This window comes from Saimiri boliviensis, chromosome 13 (assembly GCF_048565385.1).
Source record: "Saimiri boliviensis isolate mSaiBol1 chromosome 13, mSaiBol1.pri, whole genome shotgun sequence".
Lineage (NCBI taxonomy): Eukaryota > Metazoa > Chordata > Mammalia > Primates > Cebidae > Saimiri > Saimiri boliviensis.
The window spans coordinates 67,327,255-67,352,472 of record NC_133461.1 but is presented as its reverse complement, the minus strand read 5'-3'; the positions used below and the strand labels follow the sequence as shown (position 1 = coordinate 67,352,472).

The window sequence follows — 25,218 nt, the reverse complement described above, 5'->3', positions numbered from 1 at the left end:
TGCAGTGGTGGTTTTGCGGTCCTTCAGAATCTGCAGCTAAGGCCACTTGGCTTAGTCACTGCAGAACTAAGCACAGATCATTGTTTTTATTTAGGACTGAACCTAAATCTCACTTAAAAAATGAAACACAAGTTCAATTTTGAAAATAACCCTTCCAAAGATAGGATTCAATGTAAGCCATTGCAGTGCTGATTGGCTCCGTCAAGATCTTCAGTGGAAATCATGTAAGTTGCAGACTGCTCCACATCTTGAACTGTGAAGCCCAACTTCTAGAAAGGGCTATAGAAGTATTTTTAGTAAAGAGGAGAGGCAAGATTTCTGTGTATAGGCTCAAATATTTGAACAGGGTAGTTCAGACAAATTTTGTTTCTAATTTCTTCTTTCCCTATCACTGCCCACCTCATGCGTCACTCCTGTGAAATCAATGCCAAATCTCAGCTTCAGGCAATAAAAGCTTTATGGTTTGGCTCTGAGATTTGGAAAAGTTGGGACCTAAGAATCATGGAAGAGATCCATGCTGGGCCCTGAGAGACAGGTAGCTGAAGGCATTTCCATGTGCGTATGTATTTCTCAAAGCACATGTTGAAATCCTGAATGTGCCTTGACCTACTATCTAGTAGGGTGCGTTCAGTCTCTAAATCAGGTGTGGAGGGCTGGGGAAAACAAAGAATCCCGTAAGTTAAATAAAATTCTCGTAAACTGAGTAGCATGACATCTATTTGTTTTTAAAAGTGTTGGGTAAGTATTTGTGAGTAGAAATGAGGAGTGGGAACTGCATTACTAAAGACCTGCCAATTTCTACCAAAACAAACAGAATAGCGTTTGCTGAGTGCTTTTGTTAATGTATTTATTAATACTATAAGTCACTGTTCCAGGAAGAGGGAGGAAGGGCATTGCGGCTCTCATGGAGCACACGTTAACGGGGGAAGACACACAACACACACATCAATACACAGCACAACTTCCAGAGCCGGGGAGTGCTATGAAGTCAAATCAAACAAAAGCAAGAGCAATCTGGGGTGGAGGGAGGAGATTATAGGTAGATTAGCTGGGGAGAGTTGTGGCATTTGAACAGAAACCCGCAGAACACCGGGTAGTGAGCATGCTTGGCTGAGGAAATAGCACGTGCGGAGGCCCTGCGGCCACAGGAGCTAAGAGTGGCAGCCGCAGTGACGCCAAGGTGGACAGGGGTGGGTGGAAGACAAGACGTGGGTGAAGAGCTGAACCCACAGGACCCGCAGAGCATCTGGATTTTATTCTGAGTGGGCCAGGAACCCACTGGAGGGGTAGGATGCTATCATCTGATAAATGTTTTAAAAGATCACTGGCTGCTCTGTGAGCACAGATTGCAGGGTTTTAAGGGGGACACCATGAGGCCAGTGCAGAAGCCAGGGAAAGATGCAGTGATGGGGGCTGGATGCAGTGGCTCACACCTGCAATGCCAGCCCTTTCGGAGGCCAAGGTGGGTGGATTACCCAAGGTCAGGAGTTCCAGACCAGCCTGACCAATATGGTGAAATCCTGTCTCTACTAAAAATACAAAAATTAGCTGGGCATGGTGGTGGACACCTGTAATCCCAGCTACTAGGGAGGCTGAGACAGGAGAACTGCTTGAGGAGGCAGAGGTTGCAGTGAGCTGACATCACACCACTGCATTCCAGCCTATGCTACAAATCGAGACTCCATCTCAAAAAAAAAAAAAAAAAAAAAAAAAAAAAAAAAAAAAAGAGAGAGAGAGAGAGAGAGAGAGAGAGAGACAGCAATGGGGAGATGGACAAAGGTGACAAGGAGCAGCAGGAGTCCCCTCTCAGAAGGTGGGGCTGGGAGAATTTGCTAATAATGGCCTGGGTATGAACCGAGGGGAGGAGAGAGGAACTGAGAAGTGTCCCGAGTTTTTGCCCTAGGCAACCAGGCAAATGATGCTGCCATTGACCGAGGCAAGGCACACAGGAGGAATGGCTGAAATGAATTCCGCCTGGGGCAGCATGAGAGCTGGCGGTGGGCAGCTGGACACAGTTGTCTGGAGCTCAGGGGAGGTCAGGGTTGATGACACAGGGAGCTCTGAGGCTGACTGCACCTCCCAAAGTGGCCACGGCATTTCCAGCCCCACGTGCTCTTCCAGAGGGGAACTCATGCCCCTCACCTTGAACCTGAGTTGTTCCTGCCCATCCAGCAGGGAATGGAAAAAGCCATGCTATATAGCAGGCGTCCCCAAACTATGCCCCGCAGGCTGCATGCGGCCCCCTGAGGCCATTTATCCGCCCCCCCGCCGCCCTTCAGGAAGGGGCACCCCTTTCATTTGGTGGTCAGTGAGAGGAGCACAGTATGTGGCGGCCCTCCAACGGTCTGAGGGACAGTGAACTGGCCCCCTGTGTAAAACATCTGGGGACACCTGCTATATAGTCTCTGACGCTAGGTCCTAAAAAGGTGGCGGAGGAGCCATTAGTCTCCCACCTTTCACAGGGTAGAAGCCTTTCAGTAGAGACACCTTGTCGTGCCAGCTCTTCAAAAGATAAGCTGAAAAAGTAAGCTGCTTGAAAGAAACCCAAAGAACTCACAGGTGCACCTTCTAAACAACGGATTAATCACAATGGGAGTGGGCATGTGTTGGGGGGAGGGGGACGGACATTGGAACCTGTGACCACTCCTTCCCTCCAGCCTGTGGTCCCACTCAGTATGCTGAGAGAGAAATCACACAGGTGGATATTGAAAATGTTCCCTGGCTCCAAAGTGCTCACAGAAACCCTAGAGCAGGGAGCAGCAGGCACTAGGGCTGAGGCTTTCCCAGTGACTGGAGGGCTGGGGGTTCCCTGCAGCTTCCTTATTCCACATACATGAGAGAAAACAGCCAGTCCCCAGAGGCTAAGTTTACAGATACTCAGTACAAGTGTTAGGGCTGAATCTGGTGGTAGACGCAAACCCCACGCTCCCTAGGGAGGGCCCTAATTTGCTTGGCCTGAGTCAGAGACCTATCTGGGAGTAATCACCCGTGGCCAGGAGGGTGGGAACACATTTCTCAGGCATGGCTGCCGGAACCCCTCCAGAGTGGAAAGGCAGAGAGGCAGGAGGTGCTGGGCCATCAACCTGCTCCACTGCACAGATTCAGAGCCACTGGCCAGGCTGTAGCTGAAGGCAGATGTCAGCCTCGAGGTGACAACCCAGAGTGGAAGAGGACCCAGACAAAAATCTGCAAAAGGGCCCCTAGGCAGGGACCTAGACAGCCAGATCCTCAGAGGGCTGCACCCCTGGGGAGCTGCACCCCTGGGCTGTGGCCAACTGGAGAGTGCCCAGGTGTGGGGACAAGCTAGCTCCTCACAGACTGTCCTCAGCCACCATCAGGCCATGTCGAAAACAAAATAAAGTCTGTTAAAACGACACACTTTAGTCTGAAATGCATTGTGTTGGTTACCAGACAAGTTTGTCAGAATAAGAACTAAGTTCACCCTCTAAGCCATCATCCTAATGTTTATTGTCTACCGTTTTCAAGCACTCTTTACAAGAGCTTTGCACCTGTGAACTCTAACCCCACAATTGCCCTGTCAGCAGGTACCACTGTCCCCAGGTTATCAGATGAGGAAGCTGGTCTGCCTGGACCCCACAGCCCGCTGTGCTGTGCAGTCAGGAATCCAAGGCAGGCAGACCTGCTCAGAGCCACGCTCTCCAGCACCACACACCACCACTGCCATCAGCTTCAAAGAATCCAAACAGGAAAGCCAAATGTGCTTCTTAAAAGAATGATTAGAATAATTTACAGCAAAAGATGCTTTAACCCAGGTTCATACATATCTTTAGTGTTGCAATTTTTTTTATTGTACTTTAGGTTCTGGGTACATGTGCAGATCATGCAGGATTGTTGCATAGGTACATATATGGCAATGTGGTTTGGGGCCTCCATCCTCGTCACCTGCATTTGGCATTTCTCCCCATGTTATCCCTCCCTAACCTCCCTACCCCACTGCCGTCCCTCCCTTGCCCCTGCCAACAGACCCCAGTTTGTGATGCTCCCCTCCCTGTGTCCATGTGTTCTCATTGTTCAACATCTGCCTATGAGTGAGAACATGCGGTGTTTGATTTTCTGTTCTTGAGTCTGTTTGCTGAGAATGATGGTTTCCAGATTCATCCATGTCCCTACAAAGGACACAAACTCATCATTTATTATAGCTGCATAGTATTCCATGGTGTAGATGTGCCAGTCCATTGTCCATTCCTTGTCCAGTCCATTGTCAATGGGCATTTTGGTTGGTTCCAGGTTTTTGCTATTGTAAACAGTGCTGCAATGAACATATGTGTGCATGTGTCTTTATAATAGAATGATTTGTAATCCTTTGGGTATATACCCAGTAATGGGATTGCTGGGTCAAATGGAATTTCTATTTCTAGGTCATTGAGGAATCGCCACACTGTCTTCTACAATGGTTGAACTAATTTACACTTTCACCAACAGTGTAAGAGTGTTCCTATTTCTCCACATCCTCTCCAGCATCTGTTGTCTCCAGATTTTTTAATGATCGTCTTTCTAACTGGCATGAGGTGGTATCTCAATGTGGTTGATTTGCATTTCTCTAATATGATGATGAGCATTTTTTCCCCATGTTTGTTAGCTTCTTATGTCTTCTTTGGAAAAGTGTCTGTTCATATCCTTCTCCCACTTTTGGATAGGTTTGTTTTTTTCTTGTAAATCTGTTTTAGTTCTTTGTAGATTCTGCCTATTAGTCCTTTGTCAGATGGGTAGATTGCAAAAATTTTTTCCCATTCTGTTGGTTGCTGGTTCACTCCAATGCTTGTTTTTTTTGCTGTACAGAAGCTCTGGAGTTTAATTAGGTCCCATTTGTCTATTTTGGTTTTTGTTGCCAGTGCTTTTGGTGTTTTAGTCATGAAGTCTTTGCCTATGCCTATATCCTGAAAGGTTCTGCCTAGGTTTTCTTCTAGGTTTTTATGGTGTTAGGTCTGATGTTTAAGTCTTTAATCCATTTGGAGTTGATTTTAGCGGAAGGTGTCAGGAAGGGGTTGCGATTCTGCTTTCTGCATACTGCTAGTCAGTTTTCCCAACACCATTTATTAAACAGGGAATCCTTTCCCCATTGCTTGTTTTTGTGAGGTTTGTCAAAGATCAGATAGTTGTAGATGTGTGGCATTTGCCTCCAAGGCCTCTGTTCTGTTCCATTGGTCTATATCTCTGTTGTGGTACCAGTACCATGGTGTTTTGATTACTGTAGCTTTGTAGTATAGTTTGAAATCAGGTAGCGTGATGCCTCTGGCTTTATTCTTTTTGCTTAGGATTGTCTTGGCTATGCAGGCTCTCTTTTGGTTCCATATGAAGTTTAAGGTGGTTTTTTCGAGTTCTGTGAAGAAGGTCATTGGTAGTTTGATGGGGATAGCATTGAATCTGTAAATTACTTTGGGCAGTATGGCCATTTTCATGATATTGATTCTTCCTAACCATGAGCAAGAAATGTTTCTCCATTTGTTTGTGTCCTCTCTTATTTCCTTGAGCAGTGGTTAGTAGTTCTCCTTGAAGAGGTCCTTTACATCCTTTGTTAGTTGTATTCCTAGATATTTTATTCTCTTGTGAATGGGAGTTTGCTTATGATTTGGCTTTCTGTTAGTCTGTTATTGGTGTATAGAAATGCTTGTGATTTCTGCACATTGATTTTGTATCCCGAGACTTTGCTTAAGTTCTTGCCAGTTTAAGGAGATTTTGGGCTGAGATGATAGGGTCTGTTAAATATACAATCATGTTGTCTGCAAACAGAAACAATTTGACTTCCTGCTTTCCTAATTGAATACCCATTATTATTATTTTTTTCTTGCCTAATTGCTCTGGCTAGAACTTGCAATACTATATTGAATAGGAGTGGTAACAGAGGGCATCCTTGTCTAGTGGATTACAAAGGGAATGCTTCCAGTTTTTGCCCATTCAATATGATACTGGCTATAGGTTTGTCCTAACTAGCTTTTATGATTTTGAGATATTTTCCTTTGATACCTAGTTTCTTGAGAGTTTTTAGCATAAAGTGCTGTTGAATTTTGTCAAAGGCCTTCTCTGCATCTATTGAGATAATCATATCGTTTTTGTCTTTGGTTCTGTTTATGTGGTGGATTACGTTCATAGACTTGTGTATGTTGAACCAGCCTTGCATTTCCAGAATGATGCCTACTTGATCGTGATGGATAAGCTTTTTGATGTGCTGTTGCAATCGGTTTGCTAGTGTTTTATTGAAGATTTTTGCATCTATGTTCATCATGGATATTGGACTGAAGTTTTCTTTTTTTTATTGAGTCTCTGCCAGGTTTTGGTATCAGGATGATGTCGGTCTCATAAAATGGTTTGCGAAGGATTCCCTCTTTTTGGATTGTTTGGAATAGTTTCTGAAGGAATGGTACCAGCTCCTCTTTTTAAGTCTGGTAGAATTCAGTTGTGAACCCATCTGGACCTGGATGTTTTTTGATTGGTAGGCTATTAATTGCTGCCTCAACTTCAGCCCTTGTTATTGGTCTGTTCAAGGTTTCAACTTCTTCCTAGTTTAGGCTTGGAAGGGTGCAAGTGTTTAGGAATTTATCCAGTTCTTCCAGGTTTACTGATTTATGTGCATAGAGTGGTTTGTGGTAATCTCTGATTGTAGTTTGTATTTCTGTGGAGTTAATGGCGATATCCCCTTTAGTGTTTTTTATTGCATCTATTTGATTCTTCTCCTTTTTTTTATTAATCTGGCTAGCTCTCTATTTTGTTAATCTTTTGAAAAAACCAGCTCCTGGATTTATTGATTTTTTGAAGGACTTTTTGTATCTCTATCTCCTTCAGTTCTGCTCTGATCTTAGTTATTTCTTGTTTTCTGCTAGTTTTTGTTTTTTTTTTTTTTTTTTTTTTTAATCTTGCTCCTCTAGCTCTTTCAATTTTGGCAATAGGGTGTCAATTTTAGATCTTTCCTCACTTCTCTGTTGGACATTTATTGCTATAAATTTCCCTTTAGACACTGCTTTAAATGTGTCTCAGAGATTCTGGTATGTTGTGTTTTCATTCTTACTCGTTTCAAAGAACATTCTTATTTCTGCCTTCATTTCATTGCTTATCCAGTCGACATTCAGGAGCCAGTTATTCAGTTTCCATGAAGTTGTGTGTTTGAGTTAGTTTCTTAATTCTGAGTTCTAATTTGATTGCACTATGGTCTGAGAGGCGGTTTGTTGTGATTTCCATTCTTTTGCATTTGCTGAGGAGTGATTTACTGCCAATTATGTGGTCAATTTCAGAGTAGGTGCCATGCGTACTGAGAAGAATATATATTCTGTGGATTTGGGGTGGAGATTTCTGTAGATGTCTATTAGGTCCACTTCATCCAGATCTGAATTCAAGTCCTGGATATCCTTCTTAATTTTCTGTCTTGTTGATCTGTCTAATATTGACAGTGAAGTGTTAACGTCTCCCACTATTATTGTGTGGGAGTCTAAGTCTCTTTGTAGGTTGTTAAGAACTTGCTTTATGTACCTGGGTGCTCCTGTATTGGGTGCATATATATTTAGGATCATTAGTTCTTCTTGTTGCACTGATCCTTTTACCATTATATAATGCCCTTCTTTGTCTCTTTTGATCTTTGTTGGTTTAAAGTCCATTTTATCAGAGACTAGGACTGCAACTCCTGTTTTGTTTTGTTTTGTTTTCTCCCCATTTGCTTGATACATCTTCCTCCATCTCTTTATTTTTAGCCTACATGTGTCCTTGTACATGAGATGGGTTCCCTGAATACAGCACACCAATGGGTTTTGACTTTTTATCCAATTTGTTAGTCTGTGTCTTTTGATTGGAGCATTTAGTCCATTTACATTTAAGATTAATATTGTTATGTGTGAATATGATCCTGCCATTTTGATGTTAGCTGGATGTTTTGCCCATTAGTTGATACATTTTCTTCATTGTGTCAATGGTCTTTATCATTTGGTGTGCTTTTAGAGTGGCTGGTACTGATTGTTCCTTTCCTTGTTTAGTGCTTCTTTCAAGAGCTCTTGCAAAGCAGGCCTGGTGGTGACAAAATCTCTCAGCAGTTTCTTTTCCATAAAGGATTTTCTTTCCCCTTTGTTTATGGAGTTTAATTTGGTTGGATATGAAATTCTAGGTTGAAAGTTCTTTTCTTTAAGGATGTTGAAAATTGGCCCCCACTCTGTTCTGGCTTGTAGGGTTTCTGCGGAGAGATCCACTGTGAGTCTGATGGGCTTCCCTTTGTGGGTAACTCAACCTTTCTCTTACTGCTCTTAGCATTTTTCCCTTCATTTCAACCCTGGTGAATCTGACAATTATGTGCCCTGAGGTTGCTCTTCTTGAGGAATATCTTTGTGGTGTTCTCTGTATTTCCTGGACTTGAATTTTGGCCTGCCTTGCTAGGTTGGGGAAGTTCTCCTGGACAATATCCTAAAGAGTGTTTTCCAGCTTGGATTCATTTTTTCCGTCACATTCAGGTACACCTATCAAACATAGATTAGGTCTTTTCACATAATCACATATTTCTTGGAGGTTTTGTTCATTCCTTTTTTTTTTTTTTTTTTTTTTTTTTTTTTTTTTTTTTTTCTGTATTCTTGCTGCCTTATTTCACTGAGTTGATCTTCAATCTCTGATATCCTTTCTTCTGCTTGGTCGATTCGGCTATTGAAACTTGTGTATGCTTTACGAAGTTCTCGTGGTTTTTTTTCAGCTCCATCGAGTCGTTTATATTCTTCTCTAAGCTGTTTATTCTAGTTAGCATCTCATCTAACCTTTTTTTCCTAGGTTCTCAGTTTCTTTGCATTGAGTTAGCAAGTTCTTTTAGCTCTGAGAAGTTTTTACCCACCTTCTGAAGCCTGTTTCTGTCAATTCATCAGATTCATTCTCCATCCATCTTTGATCCCTAGCTAGTGAGGAGTTGTGATCCTTTGGAGGAGGAGAGGCATTCTGGTTTTTGGTGTTTTCATCCTTTTTGCACTGGTTTCTTCCCATCTTTGTGGATTTATCTACCTATGCTCTTTGTAGTTGGTGACTTTCAGATGGGTTCTGAGTTGATGTCATTTTTGTTGATGTTGAAGCTATTTCTTTCTGGTTCTTAGTTTTCCTTCTAACAGGCCCCTCTGCTGCAGGACTGCTGGAGGTCCACTCCAGACCCTGCTCGCCTGGGGGTCACCCGTGGGGACTTCAGAACAGCAAGGGTTGCTGACAGCTTCTTCCTGTGCTATCCTCGTCCCAGAAGGATACCTGCCGGATATTGGCCTGAGCTCTCCTTTATGAGGTGTCTCCTTGGGTCTATGAGGATCAGGGAGTTGCTTGGGGAGACAGTCTGTCCCTTGTAGGAGCTCAAGTACTGTGCTGGGAGTGCCATTGTTTCTGCAGAGCTGCTGGGCAGGTACCTTTAAGTCTGCTGCAGCTGAACTCATAACCGCCTCTTTTCCCAGGTGCTCTATCCTAGGAAGGTCAACTTTATTTATAAGTTCCTGTCGTGTTGCTGCCTTTTTTCATAGATGCCCTGCACCACACAGAGTAGTCTAGTCACACACAGTCTGCTAGCAGAGGTGTTGGTGAGCTGCCGCAGAATCTGCCCAGCTGTTGTGTGAACTGCCTTGGTAGTGGCAGACTGCATCAGTAGTGGGAAACGCCCTCGCCCCCATTGAGCTTGACCATCCTGGGTCCCTCTGTGCTTGCTGCAAAACTCCCAATTCAGAGCGTTTCAGATTGCTTGTTTGTGGGGATGGTACCCACCAAGCCAGATCACCTGGCTCCCTGTCTTGGCCCCCTCCCTTTCAGTTGAATGGGCAGCTTTGTCTCCCAGGCATTTCAGGCACCAGTCGAAAAGGCCACCCAGACTTGTGTGAGTTTCTGTGCACCAACCTGGCACTGGCTGAAAGCTCCACTCTGAAAACTCATGGTGCTTTTTGGTCTGGGAATCTCCTGGTCTGTAGGCAGTGAAAACTTGTTTGGAAATGTAGTGAGCACTCACCCTCTGCACTGTCCTCACTGGGAACTACACTCCAGAGGTGATCCTATTTGGCCATCTTGGATCCTCCTCCTAGCTTTGCAATTTCTATAATAGCATTATCAGTGAACAGTTTTTCAATATTTAAGCATAAATCTATTCTGCTCCCCAAAAGTACAATAAAAACCATATATGCCATTTTAAGATGGGTATCATTTCAAAAGAACGGGAAGAATTTCTTAGGTATTAAGAGTCAAGTGATGTCCAAATCCTGGGCTGTTCTTTACATGCTCAGGCCTTAACTTTACTTCATGATGCTGCTTCTGCATGGCTGCTCCCCACAATATGGTTTATTACTTGGATCAGGATTAAGAGAAACTTTGAGATTTGACAGAAAAATTTTAAATATGAGACATAAAAAAGCAAAGAGAGAAAGAAATCTCAATGACAGAGACCCTGATTTCAATCTTCCTGGATGTTCCAACTCCTTAGTGCAGGAACATCTGAACCTGAGATCACCCCAGGATGAAAGCCACAGCATCTGAGCTAGGAAACCAGCCAGTCTGAACTGGGCTGCTTAGTTTTTAACACTCAATTGCTCACATTCCTATTTAAAAATCAAATTAAAAGCTCAGACTCCAGGTTGGCCTACTATTGTTTTACTTTTCACATAAATGACAGAAAACCAAGAGGCTAGTTCAAACATCTCCTATTAGAAATACTGACACTAAAAACATTCAGAGTAAATTGATTCCTCTGGGTTTGTTTAATCACCTGAAAATGGGGATAAGAAAGCAAGCATCAGGGCTATATGTAATAATATGGTGACGCCACCCTGTATGTCTGCAACAGCAACTGCTTTAGGACTATATTGTTTTCTACTAAAATCCTATACTGAGAATTAGGAAAAGTTAATCAAAAATAACTTCTGATTGACCTCAAATGCTTTAAGACATAAGTAGTGATTGTATAATCCTTAGCATAGCTGTTTCTCCTCTGCCTCTTGGCTCACAGGCACCCAAAGGCTTTGGCCCCTTTATGATTTGGTGAATGAATGCAGGTCAGGGGTCTCACCTCTGGGATGGGCAGCACATTGCTGGGATCTGTGGATCTTTCTCCTACCACTGGGATCTGTGGTCCCTTGTTCTGCCCTAACAGTGGCAGACATGGGGCAGAGCTGACCTGTGGTGGACATGTGGCATGAATGGAAATGAGCCTTTGTCATTTTAAACCAGAGATCTAAGCGTTGTTCATCACTGCAGCATAAGACAGTCCTTCCTGACTGATCAACTTTCTATGAAGTCATCCCTTCCCTGTAATGAGACCATGTTGTCTGTAATAGTGGTTGTTCCAGTAAGTTTATCAATATAAAGCCTACTGAATTATAAATTTATCAATATGACTACTAAATCGTGGCCTAAAGTCCATGAAATATGAAAAGACACAGGAACCAACTGAACAGTAAAGATACTTCAATCCAAATCAAGTAGAGGAAGACAGTACCTTCAACCTAGTTGTAGATGCAGAATTCTTTCTATCCAAATCCTACTACAAAATGTTAAAATAGGTTACAGAATACTGTAATAATAAACCTAAGGATGGAGACTTTAAAATGCCATGGTCCACTGCTTTGTGAAACTGAACTCCAAGCTCAAAGGCACAGTCCTGGTGTCCCCCACTGACATTGTACAAAAACTAAAGTAAAAAAAAAGGCTGATGTGCTCACCTGAGTATGCACAGAACTTCCTGCAAGAATTCAGCACTCACAGTACACATCTCAGTCTTTGTACTCCAATTGTGCCATGGTCCCAACCATTTTGGCCCTCCCAAGAAGGTATACTGTTCTTCTTATTTGGCTAAATGACTTAACCTGGGTTAAGTATAAAAATAAGTATTTCATATTGACAAAGTCAACTTTACTGATAACACTTTCTAATTATGTTTAGGAATAAATTGTATGATCATTATGATAATCTGTGCAGGTTTATATTTAAGGTTCTTAAAACATTTAACAATCTCACATATTAACCTTTTGATTTTCATTTTAAATCTTTTGTGATTGAGAATTTTTCACAAAGAGTATTTGAAAATTTGAAAGCTCAAATTACCATGTGTAAGTTGTATTTACTAGCTTTATAAGTTAAGTACTTAGAAAAATTTTTTTAGTTTTAAGGTTATTTAAATTAGGCCCCTTGAAAAATTTAAGAGTCAGATATTAAACAAACAAACAAACAAACATGTAAAGGTAATGTAACTCTATGGGAGCAAATTAACCAAGTTTGTGAAGTGAAGGCAATTATCTAAGAACATTTTATTGAGTGTCCTTGAGTATTAATTAAATGCCATTTAAGTTGTTTCTATGCACAAAACCTTGTTGGAATAAAGATAATTGAGTGGAAAGTTTGTTTTCCTTTTTCAAAATTTGTGTCTGTCTCAGTACTTTTTACTTTCAGGATGTTTTAACATCCTTAAATTTAACTCATCACATTAAAGTCATTACTGAGCCTTTTTTGATGAGTTGAATGAAAGCAATGCGGGGGAGATGGGTGACAGAGGAAGGTGGACTTTGCTTATCCTTCCTGGCTACCTCTTCTTGCTGCTACAAACACAATAATGACTACAAACCACATTCAGGACACTCCAAAGTGTCCTGGAAGAAATATACAATCACACTATGTCTGAGAGCCACTTCTGCATTCTTTCTTACTCCAACTTCTCCTAAATCCAAGTATCACATTATTATTAATTTCCATTCCATGAAAGACAGGGATAATATTACATAGTTGGCATCCAATAAATGTCTGATTATAAGTAAATTTGCTAGTAATTAAGGTGCTAATTATGTAAAAAAGTTCACATCAGTACTCTTGGCCTCCAAATCATATACGGTTTTATCTCAACCCAATCAAAGAATTACTCTCTTGAAAGATGTTTTAGTCTCCCATCTCACCAAACAGCAGCATATTATAGTATTATAATAACTGAATGACTAGTATTTTGAGAAGCTCAAACAGTTTAAATTTCCAAAGATATCTTACTCCCAAAGAGCAGAAAAGACAACTGCAGATAAAATTTTACAAAGACAGTATCTACAAAATACTGTCCTTGTAAAATAAAGCTGAAGTCATATAATTAAGAAAATGTGTCCCTGGAAAAAAGAAAATTAACAAGCTAAACAAAATAAATAATACAAAGAATAATCATTTATATAGTTTCAGGTTTTATTTTCATAATTATCTTCCTATAGAAGCAATAATCTGTATTTCCATAATAACACATTTAATATTCTACTCATCAGAGCTGAAAAAAATAGGAATAAAGCAGATTTCATACACAAATACCATATTCTGCATATGTACAGATAAATTCAATATATTAAGTCTATTTGGTAGCTGGACTTCACTTACAATGTAACAGAACATTGAATATTAGATTCTGAGCATATTCATGCAGACTTCCACTTTGGTGAAAGTGATGACAGTGAAGTTCTGGAAGACGATTTTTCTTGTAAACACCAAGTTTTATACTTCTGACTATACTCTCAAAGTAGGAACTTATGTGAATAGAAAAAGAAAATGTATAAATGTGAAACAAATATTCTTTATCACATAGAATAACCCTGACAACAAAGAATATCCCCAAGTCCTAGTTACTCAATCTTAACCATGGGCAAGAAGGGTGAAGGAGGCTGCACTTGAAAAGAGCCTTTTGTGTGGTTTAGAGCCCAGCTGCGCTGCTACTACAGAATGCACTTCATCATCACCTTTCTTAAAAAAAAAAAAGTTTTCAGTCCACAAGAGTAAAATTAAAAAAATTTTCCCCCAAGACTTTAATGGGTAGTAAGATCTATAAACAAATAGTCTAAAACATGTTTAAAGTATTGCCAAATCTGTTTAAACAGATTATTAATTAGCTCAAATGAGCATTAATGTAAGACTCGTTTCTGATTGCATCTAAAGTAAAGGATATAAGCAGCAATGATGGGTTCTCTGAAACACTGCAATGTCCTTAAATGCAAATGTCTAAATATAGCTTGTTCATAGTTAATTCCAGTATCATTAATAAAAATGAGCTCCTACCTGAAGAACTATGCCAATAAATTAAGGAAGAAAAACATTAAATTTATTAGAGTTTTTTTTAATCAGACTTACAATAAAAAACTGTATACCAACATCCATGTACCCAAGATCACCTGCCAAAGGAGGATGTTATTATGTCTTAAGCTCTCCTACTGAACTAGTTGTGACTAAAATCACTTCTGATACTCCACCTTAGTGTTTTCAGAAAGTCTAGCAAAATTAAGCATCCTATACTCAAAATTTAAGGTATGACTCTAAAAGAGATAGAGATAGGGCATGAATAAGTAGCATGTGCCGGCGGAATGCACAATGCTGGTGTCTGTAGCCTCTTTCCAATTAACAGATTATGAGATGGGTCTAAGCCACACAGGGTAAAAAAGGAATGTTTCAAAAACAGCATTTTAGGAAATAACCATAAAGGATCAATATATTGGCAGTGCAGTGTTTTAAATACATGTCTTTCTAAAACAATTCTTCCCATTCAGCTAAGTTTTCATAGTATATAGCATTTTCCATATCAAGTTACGATGGAGTTAAAAATCAAAATAAATCAAATTATTCGGGAGAAAAGAAATGTAACTGCACTAGGTTGATGGAAACATTACCTTGTTCTCACAATGCATAAAAAAGGTATTTGCAGGCCAGGAAAGGTGGCTTATGCCTACAATCCCAGCACTCTGGGAAGCCGAGGCAAGCAGATGGCTTGAGCTTAGGAGCCTGAGGACAGCCTGTGCAACATGGAGAAACCCCATCTCTACAAAAAATACCAAAAAAAAAAAAAAAAATTACTCTGGCATGGTGGTACAATTACTCTGGCATGGTGGTACATACCTGTAGTCCCAGCTAACTGCTGTAGTCCCAGTTACTCAGGACTGAGGTAACAGAATCACCTGAGTCCAGGAGAGGCTACAGGGAGCTGTGATTATGCCATCGCACTCCAGCTAGGGAAACAGAGTGAGACCATGTCTTTAGAAAAAAAAAGGTATTCAAGAGATAGCATGGGGAGAAATGACAGATACAGGTGAGGGGACGGAAGGCAGCAAAGCACACTGCCATGTGTGTACCTATGCAACAATCTTGCATGTTCATCACATGTACCCCAAAACCTAAAATGCAATTAAAAAAAAAAAAAAAAAAAAGGTATTCATTAGCTATTAGCTCCTATTTGGTTAAGAGCCAAGTAGATATGGAGACAGTCACTATGTATTTTTTAGAAGGAAGAAATATCTACACTTCAGAGAGGACTGAAGATATTTATAGAATCACTTTAATATGCTACCTTCAAAATTTTTCAAACTCATATATAAGAGCTTCAGTGCACCTTTTATTGGGCTAAATAATATTGTTAAGGCTCAAAATAACTTCCTGTTCCCATCTCATCTCTGAAAAGACTTAATAATTTAAATGTATCTAACATCATAAGGGATAAATTTCCTTTTCCAAACAAAACAAATTTTAAAACAATTTTACCACTAAACATTATTTTTAGCAGCAATTATTAAATAAAATGTAAAAAAACAATTCACTAACAGTAACTTACAACTGTCCAAGAGAGAAGAATACCTATGCTTATTACCCCTTTTGTTTAGAACATAATTTATGTATAATTTGGCTTGTAAGTTTTTTAATCAACTGTATTAAAACATGACAGTAGATTTTCCGTTAATTCCTGCTGGTGTCTTAAGAAAGCTCTTATGGAAAGAAAAAGATATGTTTCACAGATGAAGGATATGACTGATTTGGGAAGATGGTAACTAAAAACTAGTTTTTATTAGTAACCAAAATCACGACTGTAATGAAGTACAGATATCCCTAACCTAGACCCAAGTCCTTGAAATGGCATGTCAGGATTTTCCCTTTGTTTTCCTTTTCTTTTCAGCAAGCAAAATACTAGCATAGTCCGCCTGAGTATTCGTCTTCCTCTTCATCAGCAGCTGTGGCAGTGACGCCATCAGGCTTGGCCTGTGGTGTCGCAGGTGATTTCTTCTTGATTCCCCCTCCTGGAACCACCAAACTCAGGCCCAGCTTAGCATACTGTCAACAACAGAACATGTTCTTAAAAGCTGGGTAACTAGAATCCTGACACATTTTACTCAGCTCTAAAAAGACACAGGCTGGCTCTCCACCCTCATGAACACCAGTTCTGCCATTCAGATGGAAAAACAAAACCCAATAACGCTGTTTCCAGATGCCTCATGACCATGGTGGGACAGGTACACAACTAGTAAAACTATCAATCATAAATCTTTTAAATTAAAAATTTAAAAATATATATTTTCAAAACCATGTAAGAAGTTATTTAGAAAAAATTTTTTTCTACATGTATCATTATAAAACAACTGAAGACCTTAAGTTGATCTGATACTATGATGATACTCTAAAGGCCTAAGACCAAACAGGTACTTAGAAATCTACTGAGAAAGAGAAATGAGAAAAAATAGAAACTTATAGCCATGGTTCACCTTAAGTGCAAGATATGATGTAAGGATATTTCTCACACAGAGACTAATGTATTTTTCACAACAGTCCAGCAAGACAGGTACTAGTGGCTTCATTTTTACAAATGAGTTAACTGAGGCTTTGCTAGTTATCACAGATTCCCACAGGTCTACTGAATTACAAAGGCCACTACACAATGGGCCTCTTTCAGACGGTACATCTAAAATAAATGAATATGCTAAGCAACCTATAAGACAACAGATAGAAGAAAAGTTGAGAAATTAGCCTGAATTTTAAAATATGTTTATGGTCAAGAGAGTTAGATGGGTGAGTAAATGGTTATAAATCACATAACTAACATCTACTTTATCTAAATCTATGGTGAAATTCAATGCAAGTGGTCAATTTCCTCATGAGTAGTAGTTTGAGAAGAAAAAAAGAGGTAGAAAAAAAAAACTCCTAAGTACACGGGTAAAAAATAATCTCAATAGAAACCTTTCTTTCAAGAGAAAAGATTAAAGATATGCAAACAGGTCCACTTACATCATTGTCCATGTATTTGAAAAGTGGTGAGTTGCAGACATCTGACACTTGATCTTGGTCTTGCTGGTCATAACCTTCAAGAAGCTGTTCCAGCGCAGCACAGTCTTCACTGCCATTGAACCCTGGGATGCTGCAGTAAGGACAAATCACACATCTTCACCTTCTCCTTAAAAGAGCACATCGCAGCCAGGGATGATTCTGCCCCTGGCATGTGACAATGTCTGGAGACATTCTGGTTCTTAGAAGTGTGGGAATACTAGTGGCATCTAGAGGCCAGAGACCGGGGATACTGCTAACCAACCTGCAGTGCACAGGACAGACCCGACCACAGTTATCCAGCCCAAATGTTAACAGTGTCGAGATTAAGACTGCTCACGTTAAACACAGAAAATCCCTCATTCTGATTTCCATAACATACAATCTGAGAATTTATTCCCCCTTTTTCTTGTTATTTTTTTCTTGGAAGGCAAATAAAACAAAATGACTAAAGTCATTCATTTCCATGGAGGTCCCCAAGAGAAAAATACAGGAAAGGGAAAAAAAAAAAAAAGTGTAAAATGCCCACTGTAAAAGATAAAACGGTAAATGAGCACTCCTAAGATTTAGAAATAAGTTCCATGGCCAGGAACATTTGTCCTAGCAGCAATCTTAGTTGTAGAAACACAAGTGTCGACAACGCAAGTCAAAAGAGCCCAGACAATGTCTTACCTATAGCTCTCCCGGACACATCTTTCTGCAGCTACATAGTCATTTCTGTGTAGATGAACTAAGACTTGAGCAATTGTTTTCTAAAACAAAAGAGAGGACCATGGTCAAATTTATACCTGTTTAATAAAGTCAATATCCTGGCAGTATTAAAAACACTTGGAGTTTAACTTTCAGAGTCTTTGTTTGTATAAAGAGAGATTTATAAATGCTATAGTAGCTTCCACAGGACACTTGAGGGCAAATAGCCTAGAATCGCACTTTTCCAACTCTCGTGCCCTGGGATTTGGTTACATGAAGACAGTAAGCCTGGGGCAAGCCTGGGATTCACCCATTTCTAACAAGCTCCAGGGGGCACTCTTACTGCTGGTCTGGGACTACACTGTGACATAGGCCTTAGATCACAACCATGTTTTAAAGAGAATTTCTTTCAAATATCCACACAGATTCAAGCTTGAAACATGAATAAAAAAGAGGAGGGGGACCCATAACTCCACAATGATACTTACAATCCTTAAAAAGAAACTAGGAAAAAGATGTATGGGTGAAAACCTCAGAGAACAGAAACAATGATAGCACTGATAAGTTAACAATAAAAGCAGTAATAAGATGAAAGATATGACTGATAAATTATTGGCAAAATAGGTCTTCGTGAAGTATTTTTCCATCTTTTTTACCTCTATTGTTTAGGTAACTTTTACTGATCTATCTTCAAGTTCACAAAATCTTCCTTCTGTCATCTCTATTATGAGATAAAGCTTATCTAATATTTTATTTCAATAACATATTTTCCAGCCCTAAAATTCCCATTTAGTTCATTTGTATAGTTTCTATAAACATAATTTTTCAATAAAAAACAACAGAACCCCTTTTCCATTCATTTCTATTGTGTTCACCTTTACGTCATGGAGCAACTTACAGTTGCTTCAAAGTCTTTATGTGATAATGCCAACAACCCTGGTCACTGCAGGGTTGGCATCAGTTGTCTTTTCTCCTAAAAACTGGCCATATTTTCCAGGTTCTTTGCATATCAAATAATTCTGGATTATACCGTGAATGTGATACTGTGCAGCTGCTGCTTAATTTTCAGAAGTACCGATGTTTTCAGCAGGTAATCAACCCAAGTAGGTTCACACTACACGTGGTACCTTGCTTTTGGTGGATGGAGGTTCTACACTTAGTTAAAATCCTTTGCTCTGTGGCTTTGGGCCCGTTCCATGCATAAGCCCTTCAGAGGGCAGTTCAACACTTCAACAGTGATCAAACCTTAGCTCTCCAAACTTTGCACTCCTACTCTGCGGCCTATCTCAACACAGCTGAAGAGTAAATCCAAGTCTTGTGTGGGCCACAATCACACTTAGGAGACTCCATTTTCAGCTCTCTCCTTTCTGGAATTTTCTCCTTGCTCTCTTGCTCATTTTCCTAGTTCTTCTGGCAAAAGAGACTGGGGTCCTTGTGGAGTTTTATTGACCTGAACCATCATCACAGTGTAGCTAGCTCCATGCCTTGGGCACAAGCTTAGAGCAAAAGCCAGGAAAACAATGGGACCTCTTCTCCCAGTGCTGGTTAGAAAGACCAGGTTTCTTTTGGAGTTTTCGCTGTTGCAGCCTGTGCTGCCCAGCTCCACAACTGCAGGCTTCTCTAAGGGCAGGGCAAGAAGTGGAAAAAAACCCGAGAAACTCACTCCTATAGTGGTTGTTTCTCCAAGTGTTTGTTCCTCTCCTTAGTCTATCGGCTTGTATTTACTTTTCAGAGTTCAAGGGTGGTTGCTTTCGCTATCCAGCAGATTAGCTGTAATCAGCAGAGAGACAAGCTGTATTGGCCTTACTCTATCTTGGTCAAAAAGAGGCCCATGAAGTATAATTTTACAAAAAACATAGAAATATCCATAGAATCCTTTCCTGGGTACATATTCAGACCAGTATAAAAAAAATCTAACGTAATGCCAAAAAAAAAAAAAAAAACCCACATTCAAAGAATACCTTATAACAAGTTGGGTAATTCTCAATTTCCTTATAAATATTTTTTTCTTTCTGAATAGAGAGTGCCGCCTCATCAAACCTAAAAGGAAACACAGATACGTAAAACAAGCAGGTCTAAATAATCTATGGCAGAGGTCCCCTGTGAAATGTATTTGACATCATAGATTGTAGAGACACCAAGAGGACAGGTATTGTTAGTAGCTGCCCCAGGACCCAGGTTTCCACACACTCTGCTCATCTGGCTTGCCTTTCAAATGTCTGACTCCTCACTTTCAGACAGTATGCTGACAGAAAACTCAAAAGAACTCAAGGATGGGTTAGGTCAAACAGGGAGTTTGAAGCTTGGTAAGGATTGCCCAATAATGAGTTTCTGTCAAACAAATTTCTTTGTGATACATAGTTGAGATGATCACCCAAGATTTCTTTCCTCCAGACTGAAAGAACATCCAGACACCCCAGGGCACTCCGTGCCGTCACCCAACCGTGTCCCTCCATCACATACTCCACTGCTGCCTCAGTGGCCCTAGGAAGCTCTGAGGTGCCTAAGAGGGCAGCGTTGAGGGGAGGTAAGTTAGGGACCTAAACAAAATCCTTCCTGCATCTTCAATCCTTAACATTCATCTTTTCCACTGACTCTCTCATACATTCTTCTTTTCTTCTATTCTGTCCAATGGCAGAATTAAGATGAAAGCAAGGAAAGGGGTCACCAAAAACTTTCCCCCAAATGCTCCAGGCCCTTATCCCTTTCTCACTCCCCCAGCTCTAATTCCATCAAATCCTAATTGAATCCCCCTTTCCCCAAAACTGTAGTGTACTCCAAATACCAGGAATCCCTGAGTAGCACAACTTGAGACGGAGTGAAACGTATAGTCTTCAGCCATTGCTCTCATCCCAATAAGAGTCCAAGGTTATGGGAGCAACTACCAGGGGCTGGGCATTGGGATTACATACAACCAACTGCCAAAAGGGGCAAGAGTCTGTACTATTGGGATTCAAGGGGAGACAAGTGGTATTATAACCCAAAGTAAAAATACAAAAATGTTATGCTCTTATTTTTATATATGTTATCTTTGTTTTTTTTTTTTTTGAGACAGAGTCTCACTCTTTTCCCTAGGCTGCAGTGCAGTGTTGAGATCTCAGCTCACTGCAATTTCCACCCACTGGGTTCAAGCGATTCTCCTGCCTTGGTATCCCCAGTAGCTAGGATTACAGGTGCATGCCACTTCACCCAGCTAATTTTTGTATTTTTAGTAGAGACAGGGTTTCACCATGTTGGCCAGGCTGGTCTTGAACTCCTGACCTCAGGTGAGCTACCTGCCTCAGCCTCCCAAAGTACTGGGATTATAGGCGTAAGCTACCTCATCCGGCCTGTATGTTAGTTGCATGTATATACACACGCCCACACCCCCTCCCCCCGACACACACACACACACACATCACACACAGTGGCTTGGCTTATGCTATTATGGCTACTTACATCATAAGTTAAACTGAATCTTTATGGGATGTACTCTGGCAACTTAGTGCCTTATAAAATGATACTCATTGAAGAAATGCATTCTGAATTTCCAAAGGTCAACTTGATAAAATTTTGGAATAAAGTCAATTTATAACTTGAGTTTGGTAGCAGAATTCTAAGAGTATTCCCGATTCTTCCCTCTTGTAAACACTTCCCGTATAATCCCCCTTTAAGTGTGGGTGTGACCCTTGAAATACGATGGGCCATCCTGTGATTAGGATACAAATCAGCTGACATTGAATGAATCCCTGTCTATGTGGGCCTGACTTAATCAGATGGGCCCTTCCTTAAGTTAGAGACTGGAAATCAGAGTGACATGCTCCTGATGGCTGGAATTAGCAGCAAACTGCCATGCTGTGAACCACCAAGAGGGGCATATGGTCAGGAACTGAAGGAAAACTCAACAACTGAGAGCAGTTCCTGGCCAACAGGCAACAAGAAAACAGGAATCTTTGTCACATAGCTGCAAGGAAATCAATTCTGCCAACAATCAATGAGCTTGGAAAAGGACCCAAGCCTCAGATGAGATCACAGTCCCCCTCTGACACCTTGATTTCAGCCTGATGAGACCCTAGCTCTGCTACCTAGCAACACTAGGTCCTAGCTACACTATATCCAGACTTCTGGCCTCATGAAATTGTGAACTCATCAGTGAGTATTGTTTTAAACTGCTAAGTCTGTGGCAATTTGCTATGCAGAAATAATAAATTAATGCAAGGCAGACTACAGCTTCCAGTATATACATCATTTTTAATTGTGACCCTGAGCTTACCACAGACCCTATTTTTATAAAATGAATTCAGAATATTCTGTGCTCATAGTGTTCAGATTATATTACGTTCTATTAGCAATCTCAGTATTTTAATTTTCATATATTTAACTATAAAGGGTACATTCTTTACACATAAACTGTTTATTTCCTTGACACAATAGCATTTCCATGTGCTAATATATAGCTACCTAACAAAAGAGCCAAGCAGTCATATGAGTTGGTAGTCAAAAAAATTGACTTTGCTAAAAGGCCATGAAATTAGCCTATAAACCAATCTATTTCTAAATGTATCTAGGAAAGTATTTGTTACTTATTATAATGGAACAGATGATTTCAACTTTCCCATCAGGCAATACTTAATATTCCTAACAAAATTGACAAGAATCTGGTTTTGCTGAAAACAGAATAAATTGTTTTTATCTTCCTATAACTAAAAAAAAGTTAAACCCAAATGAAACAAAATTGAAATCCCACAGAAGGAAATAGTAGAAAACTGTTATAGAATCTCATTGATCCCCAAGCTTTCAAAAGACACTTTCCTCACCATGACTCAAACTCTTCTTCTGGCCCCAACTAGTTCTTGAACTCCAAACCAACTGGCAACATTGGTAATGTTTCGAGGATGATGGTGGTCCCCATCCCTAGTGGAGCTTTCTAAAGGAACATGCACAGGCAGCTAGAAAACATTCTTCAGCTGACCTCCCCCAAAAAGATACTGGCCTCTCTCCTTTCCTGTGCTACTCTACAACACAGCTTTAGTTGATCTATACAGCTTGAGAAACAAAAGGAAAGAAGTGGAAAACAAAAATACTTCATGGGAGCTAAGGCAGTGTGGCTCTCACACAGGGCTGTCCTTACCTTCTCCCACTTCCTGCAACTTTACTTTCTCCACTTTCCATGGGGTCCTATAGTAAGGGGCTTAGCACTCTAGAAAGTCACTGGGAACCTTGTGGAGGAGCATTAGGAGGTGAGAACAGATGAGAAAGAGATAAAGTATGCTTAAACTTGCCTCCTGGCTGCCCTGAGAAGAATGAAGGATGCTGTTTCTAAGACATGGGGCCCCTGCTCGCTAGTCAGAACCTCGGTATCACCTCATAGTTCAGCTATTCTGCCACAGCCATAGCACCATCATCAAGAACAGCTCTGCTGCTGTAACAAACGCTTTCAAAAACTAAACTGAACCATTTGTAAGTTGGGAATTGTCAGAGTTAGCATTTCAGCAACTGATTTCTGGGAAGCAACAGGTAATAACATGAATAAAGGTAATGACCCAGGAATAATAAATAAACTTTGCTTCATGATTAAAGTTCTAATTTAAAAACAAAATAAAATTTCTTTTCCAATTAGACCAACAACAAAAAAACTACTCAATGAAGGAAGGTCCTATAAAAAAAAGTAGTTCATCTAAATGAGATTGTTTAACAGTTAATTCTAGATTAATTTATTCTCATGTTAGTCTAGACAGGTTTAAACCGTATTTCAGAATCTGCAGTCTTCATGAAGAAAAAAATTAATTCTTTTTTCTTACAACAGATTCATCAGTCATTTCTACTTTGATTCCTTGACACATTAAATGGATCTCGGGTCTTTTCTGCTGGTGGGAAGCTTTGGGTAAATTTCAATTAAGATATCTGCAGACTTACTATCGCCTAAAAATGTTTATCTTAAATATTGTTGAGACAGAATTGTATTAATGATAAAAATTATTTACTAAAAGTCAACTGAGATAAAGCAAAAAAAAATAAAAAATAAAAGGAAAACCCAACAGGATTTTAGCTTTCTGAAGTTCAACTATTTGTGCCTCAGATCATGTTGAAAGGATAACAAGGTAAATATTCTGTTAATGACACTATTTGTCAAGAACCTGTCAATTTTCAGGGGTGAGTGTTTATGCATCTTTGTCATTTATCCTAATACTCTTATTTTTCCTTGAGAGAGATACTATAATCAACCAAATAACAGATGAAGAAAACTGTTCCCTCTCATGCTGCTGAGCCAGGGTTCAACCAATAAAAGTACAATGCATGATAAATTTGGGCATTACACTTTCAAAAAACAACAGATCTTTTAATACCTAATTCAGTGTGGCTACTGTCTAGTAAATGTTAATATTCTATTGGGTTGCCTGGTGTGTCTACAGCTCACACCAAAAAATTAACAAGCTATCCCCCAAATTACTTTCCAGTTCTAATGTGGATTCAAAGTAGAAACACAGAGGAATAGTTCTTAAAGACATACCTACGTCCTCGTACTAGTAGTCTGGAGGCTTTTCCTAATAATTCAACTGCCTGTCGTAAGCGTTCCTCATTCTGAAGGAATCAAAGAAAAACAAGTGTTGGCTGTTTTAATGTTGAATTTTTTTTATCCCATATTTATTTTGTAAAGAAGTAATAGCACTGGATCAAGGGGGAAACACAAAAGCTGCTAGTCCATTTTACTACTCTCTAGTAGAAAAGAAATAGCACACAACTGTGAGCAGGGAAAAGTTTTAAAAGTAGACACTGCATTTATTTATTTCCTATGTATTATTTATCTAAACATTCTAAATAATTAAAGAAAAAATAAGACTCAAACTTACTTCAAACACATTAGCTGTCTGTTGATATAACTGCACAGCCTTTTCTGGATCAACATTTTCTATAAGCCTGAATTAGACAAGAAAATATGATCTACATGAGCAATAGAAAGCTTGTTTTTCAAAGACTTTATTAAAACAAAAAGACAAGACTTCTATGCAGAGACTGGTGCATCTCACACTCACTTTCCAGCTCGCTCCAAAGCCATGGCTGCTGTATCTGGGGTGCCATTTTCTAGATACATCATGCTGGCTTTCTCAATTAGCTGAACAGCTTCTGGTAGTTTCTGCATCTCCTTTGGGTAAAGGATACAGCACAGATCAGCAAATGTATCAATTAAAGAAATTACCAGAGTTAACAATCTGAAATGCAATTATTTCCAGGACACATGTGCAGAACGTGCACATTACATAGGTATACATGTGCCACGGTGGTTTGCTATATACCTATCAATCCATCATCTAGGTTTTAAGCCTCGCATGCATTAGGTATTTGTCCTAATGCTCTCCCTTCCTAGCCCCCCATCCCACGAAAGGCCCCAGTGTGTGATGTTCCTCTCCCTGTGTCCATGTGTTCTTGTTCAACTCCCACTTAACAGTGAGAACATGCAGTGTTTGGTTTTCGGTTCCTGTTTTAGTTTGCTGAGAATGACAGCTTCCAGCTTCATCCATGTCC

The 25,218-nt window shown here is 40.0% G+C and overlaps 1 protein-coding gene across 2 annotated transcripts in view; it reads right to left on the bottom strand.

Moving 5' to 3' along the window:
- Nucleotides 1–6,818: 6,818 nt before the first annotated feature.
- NAPG (NSF attachment protein gamma) overlaps nt 6,819–25,218 on the bottom strand; it is a 30,125-nt gene continuing 11,725 nt past the window's right edge. For both annotated transcript variants that reach the window (XM_003924853.3, XM_074383779.1), the window contains exons 6-12: nt 24,729–24,838; nt 24,546–24,612; nt 24,206–24,276; nt 19,677–19,755; nt 17,698–17,777; nt 16,990–17,119; nt 6,819–16,041 (exon numbers count right to left, since the gene is read on the bottom strand). In XM_003924853.3, coding sequence (XP_003924902.1) covers nt 15,898–16,041; nt 16,990–17,119; nt 17,698–17,777; nt 19,677–19,755; nt 24,206–24,276; nt 24,546–24,612; nt 24,729–24,838 — 681 coding nt within the window. In that variant the 3' untranslated portion in view covers nt 6,819–15,897. The remainder of the gene's footprint in view (nt 16,042–16,989; nt 17,120–17,697; nt 17,778–19,676; nt 19,756–24,205; nt 24,277–24,545; nt 24,613–24,728; nt 24,839–25,218) is intronic.